Here is a 25709-nt window from a genome sequence, read left to right on the forward strand (position 1 = left end):
GTAGTCCAGTGTGCCACTTACAGACCACATGCTGATAAAGCACCCTGGAGATGACCAGTCCCGACAGAGCAGATGGATTACATAATAATAACAGCATAACATATGAGTTCTGGATGGCAGCCTGCCATATGAACATATCCCAGGGATAAGACTATTAAGACGGATATGATCTGTGTAATCTTTTATTTTGATGCCGGCTACAGTTGGCATCCTGAATTCTTTGGATTAATACAGGATATTCGTTGCAGTTTTGCACCTACATGGAAGGAATTAGGCTTGCTTGCTATTTGACACCTCTCATGTGCGAGACCACCATAAATACAGGTAGGTTTGGCCTATTCACTCAAATGCCTGGACTTCTACATTGCTCATCAGGTTTACATTTTTAGAATTACATGCCATATGAGCATCAGCTTTTTTGACCAATGCCATGCAGTTAAAGTAACCTCTGACCAATTATGAGAGTTCTTGCTTGTTATATAAGTTCACATATTGTCAGCAGCTGGTTTGGATTTACAGGTTGATTAATTCACCAAGTAAATTTTGCTTGATGAGGGTCTTCTCTTCTCTCTGTATCTGTTTTTGGGTTTTCTGACTGGAGACCGCTTGTTTTATCTGGCAATAATCAGACAGGTTCAGGTAAGAATTTAGATCACCAACTACTTGGATAATAATTCATAAAAGAAGCATTTTGTAGACGTTATTTGGGCTCTGGGAAATTGTTATGTGCATTTTTAGAAATTTCTTGACATTTTATAGACTAAACAACTAATTGGCTATTCAGGGAAATAACGGGCAGATTAATCAATAATGAAAATAAGCGTTAGTTGCAGCCCTAGAGCAAAGTGATGATTAACAGTTTAACACATGTTCATAGGTGTTGATGATACATCTCCATGCATGTGAAGCTTGCTTTGTTGGAACCGTTCGGTGGTTTTGAAAAAGCATGTAATGTGCAAATTCTTGCAACCACAAGTTATATGCCCCAGTTACACAAATTAAGGTCAGGCAGGACTGTAGTTAATATAAATGTTTAATAGCATCTACAATATTTCTGTAGATTCTCTCTGATAAAGTTAAGCTTAACACTCAGCTGTTTGTTGGTGTATTTCAGTACCCTGTGGGCTGACAGCTCCCACACTTGTTCCTACTCATATCTGGAAGAAGGCACGAAGCCCGAGTTGGGTCACTGGTTTGAGCTAATTTTAGATTCACTGGCAATTCTAAACCAACTACTTTCCTGTGAGAGTGGTCCACAAACTCAGCTATCATTTTTCCTGGGAGGACAATGTTGCAGTGGTGGTCAAATAGATAATGATATAAATAGAAAGGGTTTTTAGAAAAAGGATCATGCAAGTGTCCTGTATGTTTCAGATCTTGAAGGTGTACAGATTGAATTTGGGCATTGTGCCTTTTAATCAAGATCAATATTCCTTTATTAGCCCCGCAAGGGGAAATTCCAATTTACAGCAGCACCAATAAAGCGGATATAGTAGTGAACACACAAAAGAGTGAGATAAAAAGAAAGAAAAAAACGTCATTCTAAGAAATAATAAATAGTATTTACAAGGCTGTTATGTACAGGTTTGACTGCACAGATTATTACACAGATTATTGCACAGAAAAGTTAAAGTGTAAGAAAATGTCGAGTGCAGAGGGTTTCTACTATTTATATGACAAAAGGTCCATTTTTTTTACATTGTTTACATTTGCTTTTCAGTCAAGGATGTGTAATATGGTCATACATGTCTCCATTCTGAGCCAGTGTCTCTGCCCTTTTACCCTGCGGTCCCTGCACTGCTGTAATGGCAAGATGGGAGCATACTGCATGTACAGAAAAGAACTTGTGTCTGCAAATCCTGTGCTTTCAGCATAATGTGAGGCTAAGTGGTGATTCCTTTCTATTGATTCTGAATTTGACGACTGCTTTCAAGATGTAGTTTCATGTAAGACAGGGAGAACATAAAACAACCCCCTCAGGGATGTACTGCTGGTTGTTGAAGGGACTGGTGTAATTGGTGTGACAACGCTTGTCATGAATAAACAGTCTCCTGCTTGGGTTCAGCTTTTCCTTTGGCATACTTCTTGTAAAGCTATTTGTACTGTCTTTTTGGATTTGCTTTTGATATAAAAAGGGATACCATATTTTTGAAATGCCATTGCCTTATGATAGTGACACAATATCTATGTGAAGATGAATTTCTTGGTAGAGTTTTGAAGTAGAACCACTTTACTTCCTGATATTGTTTCAGGAAATGTTTTTAATAGTATGAGTTTTGATGTAGACTAAATGCTGCCAACAAAATGTATGCTCCTGAGACAGAACATGCTTAGAGTAACGTGACACACACGAACAACTTCTGCTGCATAATTAGGGGAAATTCTGCATATCAATGCCCTGAAAGACAGCCATGCATTCAGAGGCTGTGAAACACAGAGTGATGCAGCTGAGCAGCATGAAGAGCTGACTCTTTACAATGGAGCCTTTCTGTGTTGTGTGTGGCAAAGGGGAAGGGAATGAGCTCACCATTTCTGCCCATTCAGCTCCGCTCTGCTGTGGTGGTCCTCTGGCTCCCTCTGTTGGAGAAAATGTGTCATTACACTAGAGGATTAACAGTGGACACTATTTAGTGGATGGGATTTAGTAAAGATTTTGTCGTTAATACTTCACTCAAGGATTAATTTGTGACAATGCCAGCTGTGGAATATATTGTCAAGTAATGCTTACAAAGACTGAACCTTGTTTTGTGGATATTCTCACATTATATACAAAATTTTATGAAAAGTAACCAGTTGTTTGATGGAAACTGCAAAGAGGGGAAAAAAGAAACATCTAAGGACAGCAGCTCACAGATGCTTCAGCATAATACAGTGTACTATACATGACAGTGCAGTAAATATTGTAAATGTCATTATTTTCTATTCTATTTAGCAGGATGTCCTGCTCGCAGCCCTCAATGAGTCAGTAATAACAGTTACTGTAAGCTGGTGTCTGCTTTCATTGAAATGCCACTTCTATCGTGTGAATGCAAGTAAAACTAGGCCATCTTGTGATTGATAACCATCACCGTCACTACGACAAATGAGCAAAACATGACAGCCACTTTTTTGCTGGGTCAGTGCGATAAGTGCCTCAGCTCTGACCTTATGGTGGTCAGGCAAACACGCCACTATAGAAATCTGACATTTTACTCTATGAGGAGCAAGGACAGAAAGTTTATGAAAGATCAGATATTTGAAAACTGAATTTCTATTTGTGAATGTGCTTCTCTTTAAGTTATTATGGCAGCATGACTTGAGCATGACTAAGTTTTTGTCCAAATTTAATGTAAAAATATGAGCACTTGGAAACTGGGGATATTAAACAATGTGGTTAACACCATAAATAATTATTAATATTGAGATAAATAGCAACATTAAACATTCTGATTAATTTAGTAGTGTGTACTGTACTTGAAAATAATTAAGATGCTGATATTCAGAGTAACACAAAAAGCAAATGATCCTTAAATTATGAAGATTAATTGTCCCGCGATATTGTGCAGAATAATTAAGAATAACATCACAGCCCTTGTCTGTGGATGATTGTGAGTATTTTCCAGAGTTCCTTTCATTACAGTATGTATGTGTGCTCTTGTCTTATGTGTGTTTGTAGGTGTTAAGTTACATTATATGTGCTTGTCAGATCCCCTCTTGTTCCTGAGGGTTTACATGACACCAAGGTCCAGCGCTCCTATAGATTAGTTACTTGGCTCCTGTACAGAGAACCAGTACACCACTGGGAGGTGGGGGCAGGTTGTCATCAGCACGGCCTGCTTCACTTTATCACTCTGACTCTTTGTTGTTGCTCTCCCCCTCTGTGCTGATCTCATTCCAGTCTCTGTCCTCCCCAGGATCAATGTCTTGTGCTTACCGCAGGCAGGCCAAGAGGCTGACAGTGAAGACTACTGAGTGATCAAGTAATGCGACTGGATTGTTTCCCCAATCTAATTTGTCCAGAGGATGCTGATTGAATCGATAGGGTTGCTTTTCAAGTCAGTGTGCGTGCATATTTTCTGATGTGTATCTGTGTACATTTACACCTACACACTGATGTGTGCGTGGACAGTAAACATTGGTAGATAGGCAATGGGCTTTTCACTATATTCTCACCACTAGAGGCTACTGTTGATCTCTTTATGAAATGCAAAGGAGGCACCGCAAGCCAGTGTACTGTAGATGTATCTGGTGTATATTACCTATGATTTATAGTTTATGTGGTTATATCTGTTACTCTACTTCATGGACGTGATACCTTGCATCTCTTTGAGCCAACAGTCTTGCGGTTATTTTTCTTCTGCAAAACAAGAACATCTTGATGAGGATTTTGGATTTGGATTTTTCAACCACAGGAAGAGGCTGAGCAGGAAATGGCCTTGCATGAGTGCGATATCATACAGAAGTCACCATGGTTCCCCCTGAGTTTTGAACATGCAAAAGTTAATATTTGCCATCATCTGGGAAACATTGAAACCAAGATTATAATTGTAACAAACAAGGCAGTTTTAAACACTTTCTGAGGCAGTGGGTTTTTAGCTTGTGACATCTGAAATGCTGCCTTGCAGCACATTACATGTATTCATGGGTTGTGAGGAGGATGACAAAAAGAGTGTTATATTTTATATATATATATATATATATATATATATTTTCTCTTATTTAATTTGAATAATTTTTGGAGACTTGATAAAGTAAAATATCTAGTAACAAGAAAAGATCAGTGTAACGTAGATAATCTTGCGAACCCTTCAGGAAGGGGGTTGCTTCCAGGCCCACAGTGCATTAGTATGTATCACTCAAAATTTTGCAGCTATTTGATTTGTGAGTAGCTGGAATTGTTCCAAGCATGCTGTAAATTGGGGAAACAGTTTATAGCTCGCTAGTCCATCACTGGATGGAGGAACACAAATTCAGAGCTGTGGGAAATTTTGAGTCTCCAGTCCACCTGAATGCTGCTTTGTCTTTGAAAATGGGAAGAATAGAGCATCTGGACACGAGAGCCCAAAGTGACAAAAGGAGAACATGCAAACCCCTCACAAGGAACAGACTTAAGCACAGTCCTGTTTTACTGTGAAGGAACAGTGTTAACCACTCACTATACTGCCCCAGCCTGCACAAAATTAAATGTGACTGGACATCTCAACAATGGTGTACTGCATCCAAAAGTGGTTTGAAGACACACTCTCAGACCACAGCCAAACAATAACAGGGTTTGGCTGATGACTGGTGTTAATTTCCCACACTGTTCATAGCCCGAAGCTTCCTTTTAACAAACCACTGTAAAGATGCCATCTGTTTGAATGAAGTCACCTCTCAGCCATACAGTGAAACCCAGCTGGCACAGACATGAGGCACAATGAGAAGCTGCAAACCCTTTACTTGACATCCACATTAATATTTCACAATGGTTCCGTGGAATACAAATTAGTCCAGCGGACATCACGCAGCTTTAGATTATTTCATTAGTAGTACTGCAGTGTCAGAGCTGTACAGAGTTCTCACTGAACTGTTACGCTCAGTGTCAGATTGACTGATGTAGCCTGTGATAGGCCTGTGTTGCTGCTGCTTTACATCAAAAGCATGTCCAATGCAGTTCAGTGCAGTGAGAAAATGTACACAGACCCTCTGAGCAGTCAGCCTACTACTACTACTGTTGTGCAGCTATAAAATATCTTTTTTTCTTCTCCTCTACAGGCATTCCCATCCATCCCTCTGTCCACCCCCTCTCTCCCTGTCTCCTCTCGGGGCTGTAAATAAGCTGGGGCTGTGTAGACCCTTGAGAGGCCCTCCCCCTCCCACTCTTCCCTTCCACTGCTACCCCCTTCCAACTCCCCTGCCCACTCAGACTCTTCTGCTGCTCTTTATGCTGCTGAAAGGCGCCAGGGAGATGCTCAGATGATCCATTGGACCATCCCGAACTACATCGTCCATACAGCCCAAGACAGGGAAGACTAACTAGTGCAAGTGTGAGAGAGCCCTTGGAGGGTGCTGTGAGTACCCTGAGAGGTCCACCCGCCCCCCAAGCCTGGCAGAAAGCTTGGCTTGCCCCTTCACTCCTCCAGCCCCTGAGATGCCCTCCCCTCCCAATGAAGGAGGTGAGTAAGAAAGGTCCAGCTTTCTCCAGACTGATAGGGTTATTCTGTTAGATGGTGTATGCACACTGTGGCACTCAGAGGCACACACACACCTGGCCACCTGCTCATATACAGTATATGTGCCTGCCTGCCCGCTCATCAGTGCTATTCTCTCTTGCACAGAGCCACACATGCACACTCTCTCTCTCTCTCTCTCTCTCTCTCTCTCTCTCTCTCTCTCTCTCTCTCTCTCTCTCTCTCTCTCTCTCACACACACGTATAGATTATGATAAAAGGATCATGATGCATGCAGCTATAACAAACTAGAATTCTAATTCATTTACACCCTAGCTCCATAAACAAACCTCACTAAATCCCCTGAAGAAATGAGGAAAATATATTAGAATACTCCTGCTCCCCTCCCAGTCTGGAGCACAAGCTGTGACTGTATCTAGTTTTGTTGTATGCTGTCTCCTCCTCCAGAGGATCAAGGAGCGTCCCCCGTGAACGGGCCATCTGTGGGCTCCTACCAGAGCAGTGGAAAGAGGAAGGTGCGCACCAAAAAGAAGAAAGGCACCATCACAGCCAATGTCGCTGGCACCAAATATGAGATTGGTACGGTAACATATTACTAATGATATTAAAACACTTTTGAAGTTGCGGGAATGAATACAATACACAAAAATGTTCAATAAAGATTTTAGACATGATTAATAACAGGCTTAAAAAGGGAGGTAAAACATACATGCCACAGAAATGTCAGTCTGCAAAGATGTTTTCTGATGAAAGAGTTCATCTTAATGGAGGAGCTAGTGGAGGATGAAAAGAGGCTGTCTTTGAGATGGCTGATGAAATCCTTTCATTGATATACATTATCTGAGTATTGATGTTTTTTGTAGGAAAAACAAGGGAGTTGTCTGAAATGATTAAGCAGTAGCATAAGTGGTTAGAGTTTCAGTTTCAGTCATAGTATTAGCAGTATGTATTTTTTTTTCTCTCATATTACTTACATATACATGTTGGATGCACTGTTAATTTTATGTCAGATCTAACTGCATTGTGTATACAGTAAAACAAAGCCTCAGATTTCAAGCTTCTGAATGTATATTTTGATTTTTAACATTTTGGGTGGTTCTGCAGGTGCGAGCAGTGCACTGTGACACAGTGAACTGCATATTGATTTTGGAAACAGCTCTTAGTAATGCCCAGTCGGTCCCTCAAAACACCACAAATCCAATCACAGTCGTCTTAACAATAAAATCAAATTTGCTGTGGTGGATTGTTTGAAGGAGGTCTTTGTTATTTAATGTCTTAAATGAAACCTAATAGAGTTGCAGCGCAGCCAAACAGTTCACACGGAGACAGCTCGGCCTTTTGTACGTACATAAATCTTTATTGAGGTAATTTAACTTGGCAGTGAGGTTTTTTGAGAAGGGCCAAAAGAGCACAGTAAGCATTCCTCACATGTTCAGTATATTGTGTGGCAGCACAGCTCTCAGGGGTGAACTACAACCTATGAAAATAAGGAGTCAGCAGCAGCAAGTAGAAGTTGGGGGCTGCTGGGATCCTGTAGGTAGATGGGAGTCTAGCTGTGAGTCAGTTTGCTAGCTGTGACGAGACCCTCACAGTGGCCATTCTGAGGGTAGTGCAGGGCTATTTTGAAGGAAAATTAACACTAAGGGCCAGACAGATGGTCCGCTTTTTGCTGTTACCTTTTTGCAGCTGTCTTTTTTTGTTCCAGAATTGATGGTATTACAGATAAAGGTTAAAGGTGAAGGAATATGGTGTTTGCTTCACACCCACTGAGAAGGGAGTGTAAACTCTGGTCTTAAGGATGTCTGTTTGGTGGGATGGGAAAGCAAGGGTTGATTATAGCTTCGTACTTGAAGACCCTACTGGTAGCTGTAAGCATAGACCTGCTGTGATGTAAACCCTCCATGTTCCTGTTAGCAAAACACTGTCAACCTCTACTGAAGTAATAGATGGATGAAGTTACATCGGAAACACCTTTTCCCATTCAAGTGCCATCATGCAACATTCGGCAAGCCTTCTCCAGGTTTGTGAAGGCTTTCGAGAAATTAATTAATACCTCGTTTCGTTAGGGCATATGAATTTTTCATTACTCACTGAATAATGAATAGTTGTCGGATTAATGTCCAAATGGGCTTGCCACCTATCTCTCATACTACGGGCTTTCCAGTGGGATTTGAATGCATTACAGACAATTAATTTATCTTTTTGAAGAGAGGCATTACGATTGGCTGCTCTGCAACCATTCCATGAATGGTAAATATTGCTGTGAGCTGTTTGATAGATTATCTCCAGGAGTCATTTCTCTCTTAATTTATGCAAAAATGGAATTTAAGCCGAGCAAAACGTTTGAGTGAAACATTGATCTGTAAAGTAGAAATATTTGATTTGCGGGTCCCAAGTCGCACTTTGCATCTATGTGTTGTTTTGTCATCATGAATATTGCTACTCAAAATCAGCATATAAAGAATGTGTAAATGACCGCACGCCTCATTCTGTTAGTGGAATACAATTAAATGTGAGTGTTTTTTCCTAGTTCGTATAGTCATCAATGAGATGGACTTCATCAAGACCCGGGATGAGGACGAGACTGCCAACCTCATCTGGAATGACTCAGCCGTGCAGCACGAGAAAATCGCTGAGCTCAGGAATTATCAGGTACACTGCGTGGCTACCATGTCACATCAGCACACCTTGTATAGTAGCCTAGAGGTTAGAGAGGAGAGCTTAAGAATAAGGATGTCAGATCCAATTGCTGCACTGAACAGGAAAATCTGGATCTTAACCTTTATGGTATGCTCCAATAAAGCTGCTCAGAGGCCAGCAGCCAAAGACCATGATAGTGATAAGCTGCCAGTGGATCTATGTAACTGGAAGTTTTGAGGAGCAGATCTGAAAAAAGATCATATGTGTTCAGTGGCCTTTAAAGCTAAACCAGACGTTAAAACCAAAATAACCTGCTTCTAATAGTGTACATCACTTGTTGGTAAGGTGAGGAAGGATTTCCCCGAGGATTCCTCAAGAGAAACAGTGAAAGAGATGTGTCTGAAGTTAAAAAGTGCAGTGCTGCAGAAGAAAGGGATTTAAAGGATGAAATGAACATGACAGTTACTTAAACTCTCCTGTGCTTGGAGAGTTTTTATCTAAAGGATTTTCCCATATAGAAAACCAAATTCTTTCCTTCAAATACTCCTTAGGTGAGTTGGATACGAACTTATGACAGCAAGAAGCATTCCTAGATACGTTTTTTTACACTCTTGTGGAGAGAATAAACTACTGTGATGCAGGCCTTTAAATATTTGAAATATTTTGCACTGAGATGTTCAGAAATCTGAATTGTAACAGTTTGATTGGAGAAAAAAAACAATTACACCTTAAATGAATCCCTGTTACAAGGTATCACAGTCATCGTGGTATACACATAAGTATGCTGCTGGCTAACCTCAGCAGTCAGCACATGCTTGCAAAGTGGTTTGTCAATAGTTAAGACAATAAAATACTGTATATGTGAAAATTTCAAAATAACTGAAGTCAAGCCTAAAACTTTCACCGATAACTGACCTTGTGAAATTTCAGTTCAAATAAAGACAATTAAAACAACCAATGTAGATGATGAAAAAAAAAATCCTTCAGAAGACACTGGGTTATTACAATATTTGTATATTTGTTGCTCACAATTCTAACAGTATACATAAGGTATCATATGAGCTCACAGTGTACTGAAATGGAACAGTTTTCATCAAGACCATGGCTCAGGTTGCTGAACCTGATGAACCTAATCAGTGTGTATAATGTGGTATCTCTGAGTCCAACTTGGCCACTACAGCTGCAGCCTATCGGGTGTTGGCATACCACCCTGCCTTACAATACGTTTTTCAATGTGTCTCCAGCACAAGTAAAGAAATAGGTAAAGGAAAATATACAGGAAAAAAGAGATTAGAGCGGATGGAAAGGGGATGGTATATGGAGGAGTTTGGAACAGATGAGTCAGAGTTGGGGAAAAGCAACAGAAAGAGAAGAATATTCATATTAAATGCAGTAAATGTCAGAATTAAATTAAATTGAATAGAAAGAAGGGAAAATAAGTGCAGATGGACAGAAGAGTGAATATGCCCATCTGCTTTTTTTTCAGACCCTGGGAGGTAAAAGGGAGACAGCAAATAGGAGAGAAAGGTGGACAGGGTGAGAGGGAACAACAGAGCTTACACAGAGACTGATGAGAAGATTGACAGGTAGACTGACAAGTTGTGAGCAGCGGGGGGTGGGAGGGTCAGGTTTCAGATGTCACTGGTGATGTTGACAAGATGGGTCCAAACAACAAGAGTTGCTCTGGGTTGTGTGTACAAGTCTGAGAGTAATCTTACCTCCATATGACCTCCCGGTCCTGCTGGGTGAACTTGCTGCTGCTGCTGCTGCTCCGAGCGTTAGCCATCCATCTTCCAGAGTGCTTATTTGATTAGACTGGGCACTAATGATTGATTAAATCACAAGCTAGTAAGAGTATGGCTTGTTAGGACAGGGGCAGCAAGAGTTCAGCTAAGTAGATTGAATATTACAAATACTGTAACAGCTTTAATGCCTAGCAATGTGGCTAATGTTTCACATGGAAGTGGTGATTTGCTGTCAATTGTTTTCACTTGCTCTCTCGTGCTGCTGTGGTGTTTCATGAGATAATTTCTCAGTAGAAAAGTAGAGGTCTCTCAACAATTGGTTTTGATTTCCCCTCACAAGCCACGTCGTCTCGCGGCATTGGCATAATTGTGCAATCTCTTCCGAATCCCTAATTACGTCTGTCTCGTTTGGATAATAATCACGGGATCCTTTTACACTGTGCGTTCTTTTTTTCCTCCCTCTCCTCTTTCTCTCCCTCTTTTAATTTTTTCTTTTTTCCGTTTAGTGATGTACTGTGAGAGTTTGCTGTCAAGTTTCAGTTCATACGAGCCTAATTAACACCCCTGTTCAGGCTCATTTGGTCAAAGAATACAGCAAACCCAGATTTTTCCTTTACCCCCCACCCCCCTTTCGGCGCATTCAAAGCAATTCATTCAACTGTCACTGCAGGAGCTTGCGATGCAGAACCAATTACCTCGGCCCCTCGGAGTTGAGATTGATCGTTTTTTTTTTTTGTTTTTTTTTTTCCTCTGCTCTTCCCTACCCAACCTTTAAGGAGTATAAAAAAACCTTGGTAAACTAAATAAGGGTTGAGAAAGGTCTCAGCGTCACCTTTTTGTTTTGAGTCCGTAATTGGGCATAAATGTCAGAACATTGTAAGCTCACTTCAGGTTGCTGCCTTTAATGTGCTCATTTTTATGAAGGGGTGGGGGTGGAATTGAGTGGCGTAATGGCCCTAACAACATTATTATGTCTGCCTGTCCCTCTGCAGAGAATTAACCATTTCCCTGGCATGGGTGAAATCTGCCGCAAAGACTGCCTAGCAAGAAACATGTCCAAGTAAGTTGTCTATCTCTCTTAACACATATGACAGCGCTTTGGTTCAGTTGCAAAATCAAGAGTATTTCAAAGCTCAGTGTTCAGCCAGCTGGCACTCTGTGAAGTTAGAACTGGGTGCTTGTAGCGCTCCACCATAAGAAGCCAAATAAGTGGAAGATACTGCTGTGAAAGCACAAAATCAATTCTTACTGTAACCAAAATGCAGCTTCTGCTTTAAAAAGTACAAAACTCCAGATGATTCTAAAAGCGTAAAATGTTGTCACCTTACTCCAACACACACCTTTTCTTTGTTTCTCCAGAATGATCAAGTGCCAGCCTCAAGAGTACAGCTTCATACCCAAAACCTGGATCTTCCCTGCCGAGTACACTCAGTTCCAGAACTACGTCAAGGAGCTACGCAGGAAACGCAAGCAGAAGACCTTTATCGTCAAACCTGCCAATGGGGCCATGGGTCACGGGTAGGTCAGAGGCCAGCAAGCGCCCCGGAACAATGTGACACATTGACTATAAGACTATAAGAGGGAGCCAGGGCAAGAGAGGGCGAAGGAGAGAGTCACTGAAGCAGAGGATAGACAGCAAGAGAGTGAGTGAGTGGTGGAGGAAATTAGCAGTAGAGCAAATAGAGGACAAGCACAACAAAACAAGGCAATAAGAGGTTTGTGACCCTGACATGGGTGTCTATGGAAATAGCATTATGGCTGGGACCAGATTGAGTATTTGTGCTGAGAGGGTGTGGTGAATCTCATTGTTGGCCTCATTGTCCTCGATGGTCACACTCTCCATAAATCAGAGGTTATCGCTGCTAGTGGAGGACACATACATGGACACACACACACACACACACACACACACACACACACACACACACACACACACACACACACACACACACAGTCCCTGGCAGTTACTGTAGTTTCTTCCCTGAAGGTCTCTGCATGTGATTATTGGATTCCTTTATGAGGCACCATCAGCAGAGACCAGTCAGACTAGAAAATGGACCAAGATGGCTGCTGCAGGGGGACTCTGTCTCTCAATAGCATCTGATGAGCAGGCTGTGGTACCTGAATGCATATTTCATACTTGCGGTCCCATTGGGGGGCAGCCATCTCAGGTGTTATGTTTTCACTATCATGACAGTTGCTGTCATGAAGTATTTAGAGGAACCCTGTTTTTTTCTGAACTGTGTGCATGGTGACATAGGTATACCTATATTTTCTTAAGGAGTCAGATATAAAAATCATCGCACCTTTCATGAAGCTTCACCTTTTCTTTTATAAAGTGTTACTAATATTCTGTCCACCTAATGTGTGTAAATAGGTTGGACAAAACATTGCAACCCAATATTTTCCAAAGAGTTGAACCGACTTCCTCTGGCCCAGTGTCAAATAAAACCCTGAACATTATAAGCCTGGGCAAGCTTGAGGGTTGTGTTGATTTTAAAGCTCCTTTGCTTTGAGAAGAGCTCTTTCAGCAGACTAGGTCATCTAGTAAGAAAGCTCCCTGGCTTTAGGAGGTACCCCTGACTGGAGCAGAGCTGCGAAACCCTGGAGGAATAACATCTAACTCCCAGGAGGAGTTGATGAAAATTAGGAAGCTCCCTGAGGACATTTGGGCTTTTTGCCATCACAACACTGACCAGGCTAAGTGACTCAAAAATGGATGAATGCAGCAGTTCAGTTAATATTCAAGAAGTGGTCAACAACACAAGTATTGTAAACTGTGTCAAAAATAATCCCAGTAAATGATTCTAATGTTTATGTATGAGCCAAAGGAACTCATTAGGCCCTCAAAACAGAATTCTCTTCAGCTCCAATGTGACCTGTGAGGAGGTCAAGGACAAGACTAAAAAAAACAAGTGATTTAATTCAAGTTAAAAGATTCAAGTGTTTGGTTTTACAAATAGTTCTGTTTCTCAAAGACAGGCCAAACTGTGAAAATTATGATTTGGTCAAAATAAAGGGTCCTCTGAAAAGAATCAGATTTTGCTTTGCACACTGCACATAGCTTTCTTGAGCACCTCAGAATACATTGAAATTGCTCAGATCACGAAACATTTATCAAAGATTCTTTTTGCTCTATTCTTTGAAAATGTGATCCCTGAAGTGCATATATGAAGAAATACTTCAGAGTGTATTCATCACTGGCACCAATAGGTGGGGATATTGAAGTACAAATAGCTCAGTGTGATTCACCTCACCCTCTAATTCTCTTTGAATTTGTCCTTTCTGGTATAATGTGAGCATTACTTATAACTCCATGCTGCACTAAGCCCTTATTTATTAAAGAATAAAAGGCAGCAAAGGCTGAATTATTGCAATACATTAAGAATATGAAAGATGATGAGTTTAGCTCGTCCAGTCAACGGCGGGCGGCTCACAAGATTAGATTTTTCTCAATTTTTTGTGCATGGTGTGACGCGGCAGGAAATTAAGTTATATCTACCCCCTGTAATTTATTTTTCCGTCGGCCAACTAAATGAAGTTATTGTTTGTGTCTGAAGCGCAGCTTGTTATAAGGGAAACAAAATAAAAGCGCGTGCGGGGCTTAAAAAGGCGAGATCCCCTCCGGTGCCAAATTAAATAGGCAGGGGAGAGTGGGCTGTGATTATCTGACACCACAGCTCATCAATCATGTCGTCTTCTCCTCAGCTACTCCTCCTCGGCTAACTAACACCGTTAACCCTGTCTTCATCATTCAGCTTGCTGTCTGCCTGTTAGGAGGGCCCCTCACATTGTCGGTCAGGCTTCAATCAACTTCTCCCTGTTCTTTTCTGTTCAAGTACTGTGATAAGCAGGCCAAAGAGGTGCTTGTCTGTAATAAGGCAGTATTTTAGGTGGCGGGAGCATGCGGTGATGACGAGCGATTTATAAACCTGAAAGTAACAACAACATTATACTAAAGCAGATCTACATGCTGGCAAGGTTTTTATCAAACCTCTGAAGGGAGGACTGCTGAACTGAGACCTTATTTCATCATAATCTGAAAAGCAATAAATGGATCCCAGTCCAGATTTACACTTGGAGGCTCATCAACAATGCTCCAGTGTTTTTACTTCATTAGAGTCACCGAGCAGGTGGATTCTTTGGCTAAAATAAAACAGCATAGACTGCACTCCTACGATTACAGAAGCCACAAAGCAGACCGATGTTTGACCTTTGGTGGCTTGGTGCCACAATGTCTCAACACTTCAAGCTGTACTTTGTGAACAATCAAGTCTTTACATTTTGGCCAAATATTTTGTTTGTGTATGCGGTATGCCTGCTTGTATAGTGGAGCCTTCCAACCTGTGCATGTAAGCAATTTAGGCCAAGTCTGCCTTGACTATGAATGATGGTGACACAGGTTAGTTGCAATGCTTGTACATAGGGGGGGATTGATTAACAATGACCCCTCACCCTCCCTGCACACATACATACATCCACACATATATGGACAGATATACACACTTTCACAAAGTTTTGAAAATATTGGCCCTCACCCTCATGTGCATTGTGACACAGATGCACGCACAACTAACATAACTCATTCTTTAGTCCAGCTAGCAATGGCCTGCGTACTATAAGGTCTGAGTGCCGGTGACATGAGACCAAAGCAAATGAATTAGAGCGGAGGTTGAAAGGGAGCACAATGTCTGCTCCTATTAACCTGCCCACAGCTGAAAGTCCTTGCAACAGCATTTGATGTACTGTGCCATTCAGTGGAGTTGGACTTGAGAAAATCACAATGCTCTCCAGATGCCTGCAGAGTGTTGCTCAGACAAACCAGTGTTTATATTGTACCTGTCTGTTTTTTGTACATTTGTTTTTCTACCGTTTTATTTACAGGGCCAGGTAATTAACAGAGTAACAAAAATTTTGGAACGTTAGATGCCTCACAGAGCCAAACAGCTTGTCCTGCTCAAGCTATACCTGAGGAATGCTGAGTGCGTCCATTTCAGCGATGTTTCTGTAGCAGTGGAAGGTCAAACAAACACCGTCGGGGCGCCATGGCTCTAACCCTTTCATTCTGAAAGGCCAAACATCTTTGACTCATTCAGAGGACGCATCTTCTCCCTCTGATTGCATTTGTTGCTCCTGTAGAACATCATTAGTACCATCCGTTGCTTTTAGAGGCAGGGCAAAGTTATTCTTGGGATGTGAAGATTGAAAGTATCAGCATAAGAGACAGATGTGGCACCCCAGAAATATGCCCCCAACTTTTCCCTATGACTTTGAAATGAAATATTGTGTTGAAACCCATAAAATCTGTATACTGTTTGGCTCGATTTTTTTGCTTCAACACGTATATAAGACAGTGCCAATGTCATCAGTCATGTTCACGGTCCCTGCTATGCTCCCATCTATCATTTTTTTAATTATCTTTTTTGTCTTTACTATGCCATATTTTATTATGCTGGTGACGACACCCCAATTTCCCCCCCAAGGATTAATAAAGTTTCTGTCTATCCAGGATCTCACTTATCCGTAACTGTGAGAAGCTGCCAGCCCAGGAGCACTTTATTGTTCAGGAGTACCTGGACAAGCCCTTCCTGATGGAGGGCTACAAGTTTGACCTGCGCATCTACATCCTTGTCACTTCCTGCGACCCACTTCGCATTTTTCTCTACAACGACGGCCTGGTTCGCATGGGCACAGAGAAGTACCATGCACCCAGTGAGGCCAACCTGGTGAGTCAAAGAACTACAAATAATAATGATTGTAGCCCTTATTTGTGTAGCACCTTTCAAAGCAAAGTTACTTCGTGCTTCACAAAAGCTTTATCTGTGTACCATCTGTGCGCAAGGCCAGCTTGATGAGCTGTACACACAACTGTTCATGGATTTACATCATAAAGTACATAGTGTACCTGGTATGTGGCCAATCAGGTGAGTCAGAAAATGCACCACAGACAGACAGATAGTAGAAGTAGATTCAAAGAGCGATGCATTCCCACGAACCGGAGCCATGGAGCAATGGGCTTATGCAACTCAACATAATCAAATTGGACACACAAACACACACACAGGAGGACAGAGGTTGGGAAACACAGTGTAATCTCCCTTTGATCACAAAAATATGCAAGTACTCATCTACACAGTCAACAGTGCCCAAATAAAGACAACTGCATGGCCTATATTCTCCCTCTCTCACATACACACACACGCACACACAGACATACACAGAATGTGCAGGCATACTGTACGAACACAGCTGAGCGTAAATGCCCACATGCCAGATGTCTCCTGTAATATCAAGCAGTTCATTTTTGCCTTGAGGTTCTGCACCTGCTGAAGCACAGTCTGTTGCTGATGATGTGATGTACACACACGCACGCACGCACATCGCCATGATGCTTTTCTACTATATGAACACACTCACACATAGACACACTGGACCCATCCCGTGCAAGTGTGTATTGTCTTACTCAGTCTGTGACACATGATGGAGTGAGTCATGCCATGGAGATGGATGCTCAATCCCACAGAGAGTTGCTCCCAGACAGCCATCAGGATCTGGAGTGGCCTGCAGCCACAGCGTTATTATCATGCAGGTTAAGGACAAGGATGTATTGTCTTAAGTTGTGAGGGATAGTGTTTAAAGAGACGGACACAGCAAGGGTTACACAATGGCTAGTCATAGTCAACCACTCAGTGGTGCATTTTAACCATGCATTGTGGGGTACTATCACTCTGAGTCTGCTTATCACTGTCACTGAACATCACTATTGCACTTGAGATTTTGGTGATCTGTAATTGTAAGCTTACCTGCTGTTGCACTCATTATCAGTGGATCCCATAGGAGCATCACCTAATTTTTAAGATATAGCAAAAACAGCACATGGTGCTGTATGGAGTTATTCTCATATGGTACAGTGAGCTGCATTTTACTTTTTTTGCTGCACCATTTCCTGGCATCTTTAGTTGTTGCCAGGGGACTAGTTTCACTTTTTCCTTTATTCTTGTCTACCGCATTAGTTTGGAGAAAATGTTTTTCATTAAAACATGGGTCTGTGGTCTGTGGGGATAAACGCATCAGTACCCTTGAGGATGTTCTTTGCTGTGATGATTATCATCACTGACAAAGGTATAATTACACTAAAGAGCACCTTCACAAGTACCACAGCTATTTAAATACAATATACAGTATGTACACTATGTATTAAAATAACATTTCATTGTATTTACTATTGCTTCAGTGGAGTTATTTGTAGCCATTAGGATTACATTGTTGTTGTACTGGACAAGTCTCAAGTACAAATACATCTAACTGGGAGTAAGAAGCAGGTGAAAAAGACCTTAATTTCTTCTTCTGCTCAGTAAATAATGGAGTTTAGGGGAAAAAGAAGAGAATGATTTTTTTTGCAACAACAAACAAAACATGCCATCTGGTGCAAATATGATCTGCTGTTGCAGTGATATTAGATTTTTAATGTTGCCAGAGCTTATAAAAAGAAGTTGTTTTACAAGTACACCACAGACCTGAAACTCTGCAGTATAACAGATTTGGTCAAATTGTCATTAGATATTCAGTATTTTTCAGTATTAAAGAAATGAACAAGTAATGTGTTTTTGCCTATTTCTCCCCCAAATTTGTGTTCTTATGCTAGTGCTCAAATTAAATAAAGCTACAAATTGTTAGCCACAGATAGGTGTGAACATGCATACAATATGTTAGAGTTTAATGCCTAAAGGCCCTTCTTACTCTCTTTTGTCTCCACAGAGCCAGCTCTACATGCATCTGACCAACTACTCAGTCAACAAACACAATGAGAACTTTGAGCGAGACGAGACAGTGGACAAAGGCAGCAAGAGGTCCATCAGCTGGTTCACCGAGTTCCTCCGCACCAACGACTACGATGTGACCAAGTTCTGGGGAGATGTCTCTGTACGTGGGTAGTCCACCTAAACAGACACAAACACAGTTAAATGCAGAAATATCGTGGCGGATGTGTACTTCCATAAAAGCAAGGATGTGCTGTACCACAAATGCAAACAGCACATGCATACATCCGTAAGTGTAATCTGTAAGCGTACACTCATATATATACACATGCTCTTGCCACTAACCAACACGCGCTGCACACAAAACACAAGCGGACAAGCAACGGTTTGATATGATTTGTTATGACAGTAATTCAAGCTTGAGCTTCAGAGTCTTGTTCAACACCACGCAGAGCTCAGTGAAAACTCCATTCCTGGAGGGTGAGCTCTCCCTGTCTGGCAGCTCATCCAAACACCTTTACCTTGTTCATTTTCTTTCATCAGTCTTTCTGGAAGATTCTTTTACCTCCCAAACATACATCCATCGATCTCATCATACGCCCTTATCTATTACCATTCTTTCACGTTTTTCTTTTCTACCTATTTCTTTATCCCTGGTTCTGTTAATGTTCTATTTCTATTCTTATTTTCTATTTCTTTCTCAACCTCGACTTTTTGTCCCTTGGTCCATGGTCATTTGGGTTGCATGGTCCCTCAGCGCTTGTTCTCTGCTTCATTGTCTGTTCTCATGCTACCAGCATTCAACCTCAAAATCAAATCCCATTGATTATTATACTCTCCTCAAGGCAGTATTTTATTTCTCCTTTCCTTCAGCTTCCACTTTTCTTTATGCACATGTTAAACAAAGCATCTTTTGAGGCTGTTTTATGTATTGTGGTCAGTCCTTTACCCTTTTGCTGAAGTTCTTGTTTAGGTGATGTTTCCTTTTCTTCATTCTCTTCTCTTATCCATCTTGTGCAATTTCTCCATGGTCTCTTTTGGTGATCTTTTTCATATTTTCTTCATGTTTCTTTTTCTGTCATCTTTCTTTTCCCTTAGTGACACACCTCACCCTCTGATTCACCCAGACTGTCCTCCTCTTCTCTTGTTCTCTCACCATTTTTTTTCCTCCGCTCTTTCTTCAGAAGTTGCACCACTTTGGTGTTAGTGCTGTCCGTTCGCACTCGCACACTGCGTTTTGTTTCAACTCTGTATTTATGCTCTCTGCTCGCTCTCCTCTCTCCTTCTCTTTTCATCTCTCCTCTTACATTTTGTTCCCATACAGACCTAGCAGGCTGCCCTGACTCTTCCCGCCAATGGTCACGGTCAGAGAGTCAGAGAGTTTGTTTGCCAAAAGATTGTCTGTGGGGGTTAAGAATATCATGTTGTTTTTTTTCATGTGAAACACAGACATCTCTTTCATATTGAGGTATTATTGATGTGCTGTATGGGGCATAGTGTCCAAGGTTTGACCAGCAAAGCTGCAGCTTTTTTATGTGGATGTAATTTTGAGAGCACTGTCTGACTACAAATAGGCTTGTTATGGAGTCCAGGGCCAGACCACCATACCATACCCCTCTCCTGCACCCAGCAGTCAGACTGGACTGAGCAAACTGCAGGCCAGCAGCACTGCGTGGGGCTCGACCGGTGAGGAGAAGCTGTGTGCAGAGTGTGTGTCAGAGTGAGCATGTACTAATCAGTACAATGAAACAGTTACATGTTGTCCTCTCAGATGGTACAGCTAGAGTGACATTCATGCTCCTTTTCTGATTCGCTAAGGTCTATTGTTTGTTTTGGTGGACATTCAGAAACAATATAGGTTACAGTTTTTGCAGTTTTTGATCATCTTTGAACTACAGTAAACATAGATAGCCATTTAATATGCCGAGTTAAAATGGTTTTGAAGAGTTTGTGTGCAGAAATTTGTATTGACAGAAAAACTAAGGAACCAAGGAACCAACGGTTAGGAGTAAACATCAGTAAACACTACAGCACCCTGCTGTCTCTACTATAATGACATAGAAAGACAGTATTTAAACAGATTAGAGATTACATGAATTATACATGCACAGGTCAAATAACTAAAATAACATATAGATTTATCCAGCTGATATTAAAAAATAAAGAGATCAAAGAGGCTTATACAACCATTTAAGCTGAACAAAACACAGGCACACATGCACACACATGCACAGTGCTAGGCAGTAGCCAGTGCTGGGGGCTCAGGATAAGGAGGGAGGTGATGGGGGCAGGGATAAAGACACACTCCAGCCAGTACTGGGGACTTCGGGCATAAACGGTGGCAGCAGGTGTTTGTGCTGGACAGCCTGTGGGTCAGACGGGCGGATGGATGGACAGATGGATGGAGGTGTGTGAGCGACAGACAGATAGAAAAGGGAGGGGGGCTGCCGCCTTATCAGGCCTGGGCCAGACCACCATACCCCTCTCCTGCACCCAGCAGTCAGACTGGACTGAGCAAACTGCAGGCCAGCAGCGCTGTGTGGGGCTTGAGTGGTGAGGGGAAGCTTTGTGCAGAATGTGTGTGTATGTGTATGTGTGTGTCAAAGTGAGCATGTTTACCCCAGTTGCACAGTGGGAGTAGGCAGGTAGCAGCCAGCAAACATACGTGCAAACACACACAAACACAGGTTGGGAGCTAATACCCACACAGATGGACCACCACCAACATTGGTGAAAGTCTGTGTGTGAGCGAAATTAAAAAGGTTCTGTGCCAGTAACACTGTTTCTCCTCACGTTTTAAACTGTATCTTGACACACAACAGAACTGAGGATCAGTCTGATTTGTGATTACTCCATTGTCAAAGTGCTAAATCTGAAGGTTCAAGCGTTTGCAACCTGCAATTAAAGTGGGACTTCTAATTGCACCATTTTCACTTTAAGAAGAGCTTAATTCAGCTGCTGTAAAATCTTCCGCCTGTGTCTTTTCAGCATGAATGAATCCAACTGAAAATGAGTAAGATTTGTGGTCTCTTTGTCCACTGGATTACTCTCTCTCTCTTTGTGTCTGTGTCTTGCCAGGAGCTGGTGGTGAAGACATTGATAGTGGCTGAGCCCCATGTGCTGCACGCCTATCGCATGTGTCGCCCCGGCCAGCCACCAGGGAGCGACAGCGTCTGCTTTGAGGTCCTGGGCTTTGACATCATCCTGGACCGCAAACTCAAACCCTGGCTACTGGAGGTACAGCTCTGTGTGTGTTTTGTGTGAAAAGGCATAAGTGTTTCTCACCCTTCCCTACTAATTTCTACTTGTGGTTTCTGGCAAAAACTGAATTAAAAAAAGTGTATTTAATAACTTAAGGGACCTTTTCATTTAGTAAGTCAGGATTTTTAAATTTTGAAGTAATTCTTCTTCAGTGTTATTTTTATGTAGTATATTATGGAAATCAATGTTTTTAAAGTTTAAAACATAATGAAAAATAATGAAAGTACAGGAGATTTACTTCTGTGATTTATGAATTTTTTCTCGAGAGTGTGTATGTGTGTGTTTGTCAGTCAGAAAGAGGATGGCTGCCATCTGTGAAGTCTCACCTGTCTATGTCGCTGCTAAAGTGACAGCAGCTCCTAAACTGAAGTAATGTGGCATCAGCAGGAGAGAGGGAGACGTTGCCCCACACTGACAGAAAGCATAAACACACACTGATTTTGCTTACACACACTCGTTTCTGGTGCACAGACACACACACGCAAACACCCACGCAGTCTCAAGTATGTATTTATGCACCTCCGAACACAAGGAGAGACACATTCCCATGTAAAATGAAAGGGTTGTACACAACCACAAACACACAATTACATGCATGCGTGCATTCATACACACCCACGCATATAAATAGAAATGCCGGCACACACACAGCAGCATAAAAGACAAGACAAAGACACCTCTTCCTCATACAAAAACACACACACACACACACACACACACACACACACACACACACGGAGAGTATAAAAATATAGGTCAGGATGGCAGGTTGACTCGCAAGACACCCGCCCCTCATTCTCTCAGTGACAGTCTCTCAAGTGTCAGTCATTGAGGAGATTGATTCGAGTGCAGATTCCACTCCAGGATTTCTGTCTCACCGTTCTGATGTCAGCCAGTCAGTTAAAGCGTGACCTAAATCCTTTAACCCAAAGTGGCTGTGCGCCTTTCCCCCCCCTTTCCCACAAATTGACTCAAGGATGGGAAATGCCTCTGGGATAATTGTTTGTTTTTCCCGATCATGCCAACCCAAAATAAATCTTTCGACTTACAAAAGTGTTTGATTTTATATTTTAGAGTTTCCGAAGAGCCATCGTGGAATTAGCGTGTTATAATTACCCTTCCTGACTCTTTGTGTGGCTGAGCAGTTGTACTATATGACAAAAGGATGTACAAGAGAGAGCAAGAGGATGGTGTTCCTTTTGGCTGCTGGTGCACTGTGACAGTATGTGCATTGTGCCTGTGTGTGTGAGAGTGTGTGTGTAAATGTGTATGAGACATGGGAAACAGCCGTGAATGCAGTTGTTCCACTCCGGCAGTAATGATCCCCCCTGTGCTACTAGCAGCTCTCTATAACTCTCATCAATTAACATCCCACGCGCACACACACTCATGCGCACGCGCACACACACACACATAACCCTACTTCTCTTTCACGCAACATTTACAGCAACAATCATTTATTTCCAAAATTCAACTGATTAGTCAGGGGCTAGTTGCATGCATAGAGATCCCTTCTCAAATCCTCACTGCGTATGCTGTCAAGCCTGAAAATAACTTTATTACACTTTTTAGCCTACTGACGTTCATTCCTATTCAGCAGGGATGCAACACGCAGCCGGGCCCATCGGCTGGTTGCCACAAACGGTACCCCATGGCAAGCCCTCAGGTCCAAATTAAATTTTTCAGCAGATCACTTTGCAACATTTTGTGGCAAATTGAATTTATTTCATCCCATTTCACCATTTTTTTTGTTCTACCCCCCTGAGTCCCAGCACAGTAAAAATTGTGTCAGGAATTGAAACACAGTCAAGGTCTTACAGGTTTGGTTTGAATTTGTGGACTTCACCTCTCAGGTTTCCTCATTGGTGCCACTGTGAATTACACGTGCCATGCCTCGCTGTAGCTTTACCCAGACTGCTGTTCCGACACTGCCTTCCTCTCTAAAATGTCAAAGTTGGTTGTTGAACATGAAAACTCCCAGCCAGGAAATGAAAGTTCAACCTGTGTAAACTCAAAGCCAGTCGGATACCTGAAAGCTTGATGGTATCATATGTAAAAAACTGTCAAATGACATTAGTCCTACCCTTTGTATTTTTGTCTGCTGTGTGCAGGAAGCTGGGGAGCTAAAAGGAACACAATTGCCTCTCACATCCTCCAATTACACCTCCAAAAAGTAGCCACTCTTTTTTTTGTGACAAGGTATTCAAAATATTGCAACTCCAAACTCCCATGATCAGAGGACATGGTCGCCTCTATCTTGCCAGCAAGAAAACCTTTGTGCAAGATACAATACACTGGCTATACAGCATACAAGCACAAAGAGAAATATATACTGATAACAAATACAGATACTCAAGAGGAACAACCCACAGACCAGTGCACACCTGCTAAATAGTTTGGCACAGGGGTGAAAAGAGAGACGGCAAGAGTGATGCCTCTCAGACCAAGGCCAGGCATCAAACAGGCGCATTGTGCTCAGAGCAAGTATAGAAAGGGGAGAAGAGGAGGTAAAAAAGAGAGACAGGCTTTTGTGTGATCCTTATCTTAATTCAGCAGGGTTTTCAACACAAGTTTTGCCTCCTATTGACATTCAAAACATCAGCGCTACATAGGCACACACACATACACACACTTGCTCAAATGGCGTAACCCGAGACGTTCACTTTCATTAAACCAGCCCAGACAGCATCTGTGTCTCGTATAGGAAAGGCGTTTCATTGAGCCGTGATCTTCACTCTACACACACACACACACACACACACACACACACACACACACACACACACACACACACACACACACACACACACACACACACACACACACACACACACACACGAATGCACGCGAGCGCACACACACAGAGTGCGTATTCACGCACACAGTCTGTATAGACTGTGGTTTGGATTGTCAGTGCCAAGGCTTTGGCTTTAAGGGCTTCATTGAGTGTTTGTCTTTTGAAAGGCAAAAAAAAAAAAAAAAATCAAAGGAAAACCAATCGATGCAGAAATGCGCGTACATTCACTTTGGCTCAAGGAACGCCTCATGACACAGGCTTTACTCATAAATTCTGCAGTGGTGGTGACTTAAAATTGGGGTGCGCGGGTCAAAGAGAACAGCAGACCTCTCCAAATCCACTGTGAGTCATAAGGAGTGCACTTACTCAATGGCAAAATATAGCAATGGGACAGCATTATCACCCCGCACCCCCTCCTCTCTCAAGTTTATCCAGGGCCCATGTGCTGTAAGCCGGCATGACAAATAATGTCAACCGGAGTGAGGAAAATGGAAAAAATATTACTAGAGGTTTGGTGGGTGATGGGTGAGGACACGATATATAAAAAAACTACTCCTTTAAATGCTCCACCCCTTATATTTGAAACAGAACCTCACAAAGAGCACACTTCATTGTTCTCATGGGGTCCTGATTGGTGTCCGTAGACCCCAACACAGGGACGGGTGGATTGAGGCCCAGCCTCATTACAGTCTCTGGCTTGCTTAAATTTTTTTTTTTTTTTTTTTTTTAGTTGTTCCCTACACACAGCAGAAAAAAAGCTCCAGCTGGTCAACTCTAAATAAAAAGAAACAAGTGTTTGTAGTGAGCATGAATAATTAGAAACCTGCCTGGTCCGTGCGAAGCTGTCTCTCTGGTGTCAGGCTCCAGGCAGCTCAAAGGCTGGTTGGCCTGCTTGTTAGGGCCACAGTCAGCGTGTGAGAGTGTGCATGTATGTGTGTAAATGACTGTTAGTTAGTGTGTGTGTGAGTGTGTGAGAGAGAGAATCTGAATTTGATTTGTGTTGTGTCAGTGTGTGTGGTGTTTGAACGGGTACTGTAGGTACTGTATGTGTGTTTGCTTGTACTATCAACACATATGCATTATGAAAGCCACTGCATGCAGCTGAGGGTATTTCTGTGTGTCTTGTGAATGTGTGTACTCCCCTATGTGTGCGAGTATCTGGATGTGTGGTCTTTGTGCCTCTGGGAACAGTCCTCTGTAGTGTGTGTGTATGTGTGTGTGTGTGTGTGTGTGTGGTTGGCCATTCTGATCTGCCTACCAAACCGACTCCAGCCCACAGCCTGTCTTTTTAGCCAGTCGGAGAGGCAGGGAGGAATTCGGCTCAAAACACAAAAACAGACCAATTCAAGTAAAACAA

At 42.1% G+C, this 25709-nt stretch overlaps 1 protein-coding gene across 7 annotated transcripts in view; it reads left to right on the forward strand.

Annotated features, from left to right (window-relative positions):
* ttll7 (tubulin tyrosine ligase-like family, member 7) overlaps positions 1-25709 on the forward strand; it is a 70107-nt gene that overhangs the window by 1013 nt on the left and 43385 nt on the right. For all 7 annotated transcript variants that reach the window (XM_070961824.1, XM_070961822.1, XM_070961825.1 and 4 more), the window contains exons 2-9: positions 5734-6134; positions 6597-6728; positions 8680-8801; positions 11527-11594; positions 11894-12052; positions 16044-16260; positions 18293-18457; positions 21373-21531. In XM_070961824.1, the coding sequence (XP_070817925.1) occupies positions 6110-6134; positions 6597-6728; positions 8680-8801; positions 11527-11594; positions 11894-12052; positions 16044-16260; positions 18293-18457; positions 21373-21531 (1047 nt within the window). In that variant the 5' untranslated portion in view covers positions 5734-6109. The remainder of the gene's footprint in view (positions 1-5733; positions 6135-6596; positions 6729-8679; positions 8802-11526; positions 11595-11893; positions 12053-16043; positions 16261-18292; positions 18458-21372; positions 21532-25709) is intronic.

This window comes from Chaetodon trifascialis, chromosome 4, assembly GCF_039877785.1.
Source record: "Chaetodon trifascialis isolate fChaTrf1 chromosome 4, fChaTrf1.hap1, whole genome shotgun sequence".
NCBI classification, from domain to species: Eukaryota; Metazoa; Chordata; class Actinopteri; order Chaetodontiformes; family Chaetodontidae; genus Chaetodon; species Chaetodon trifascialis.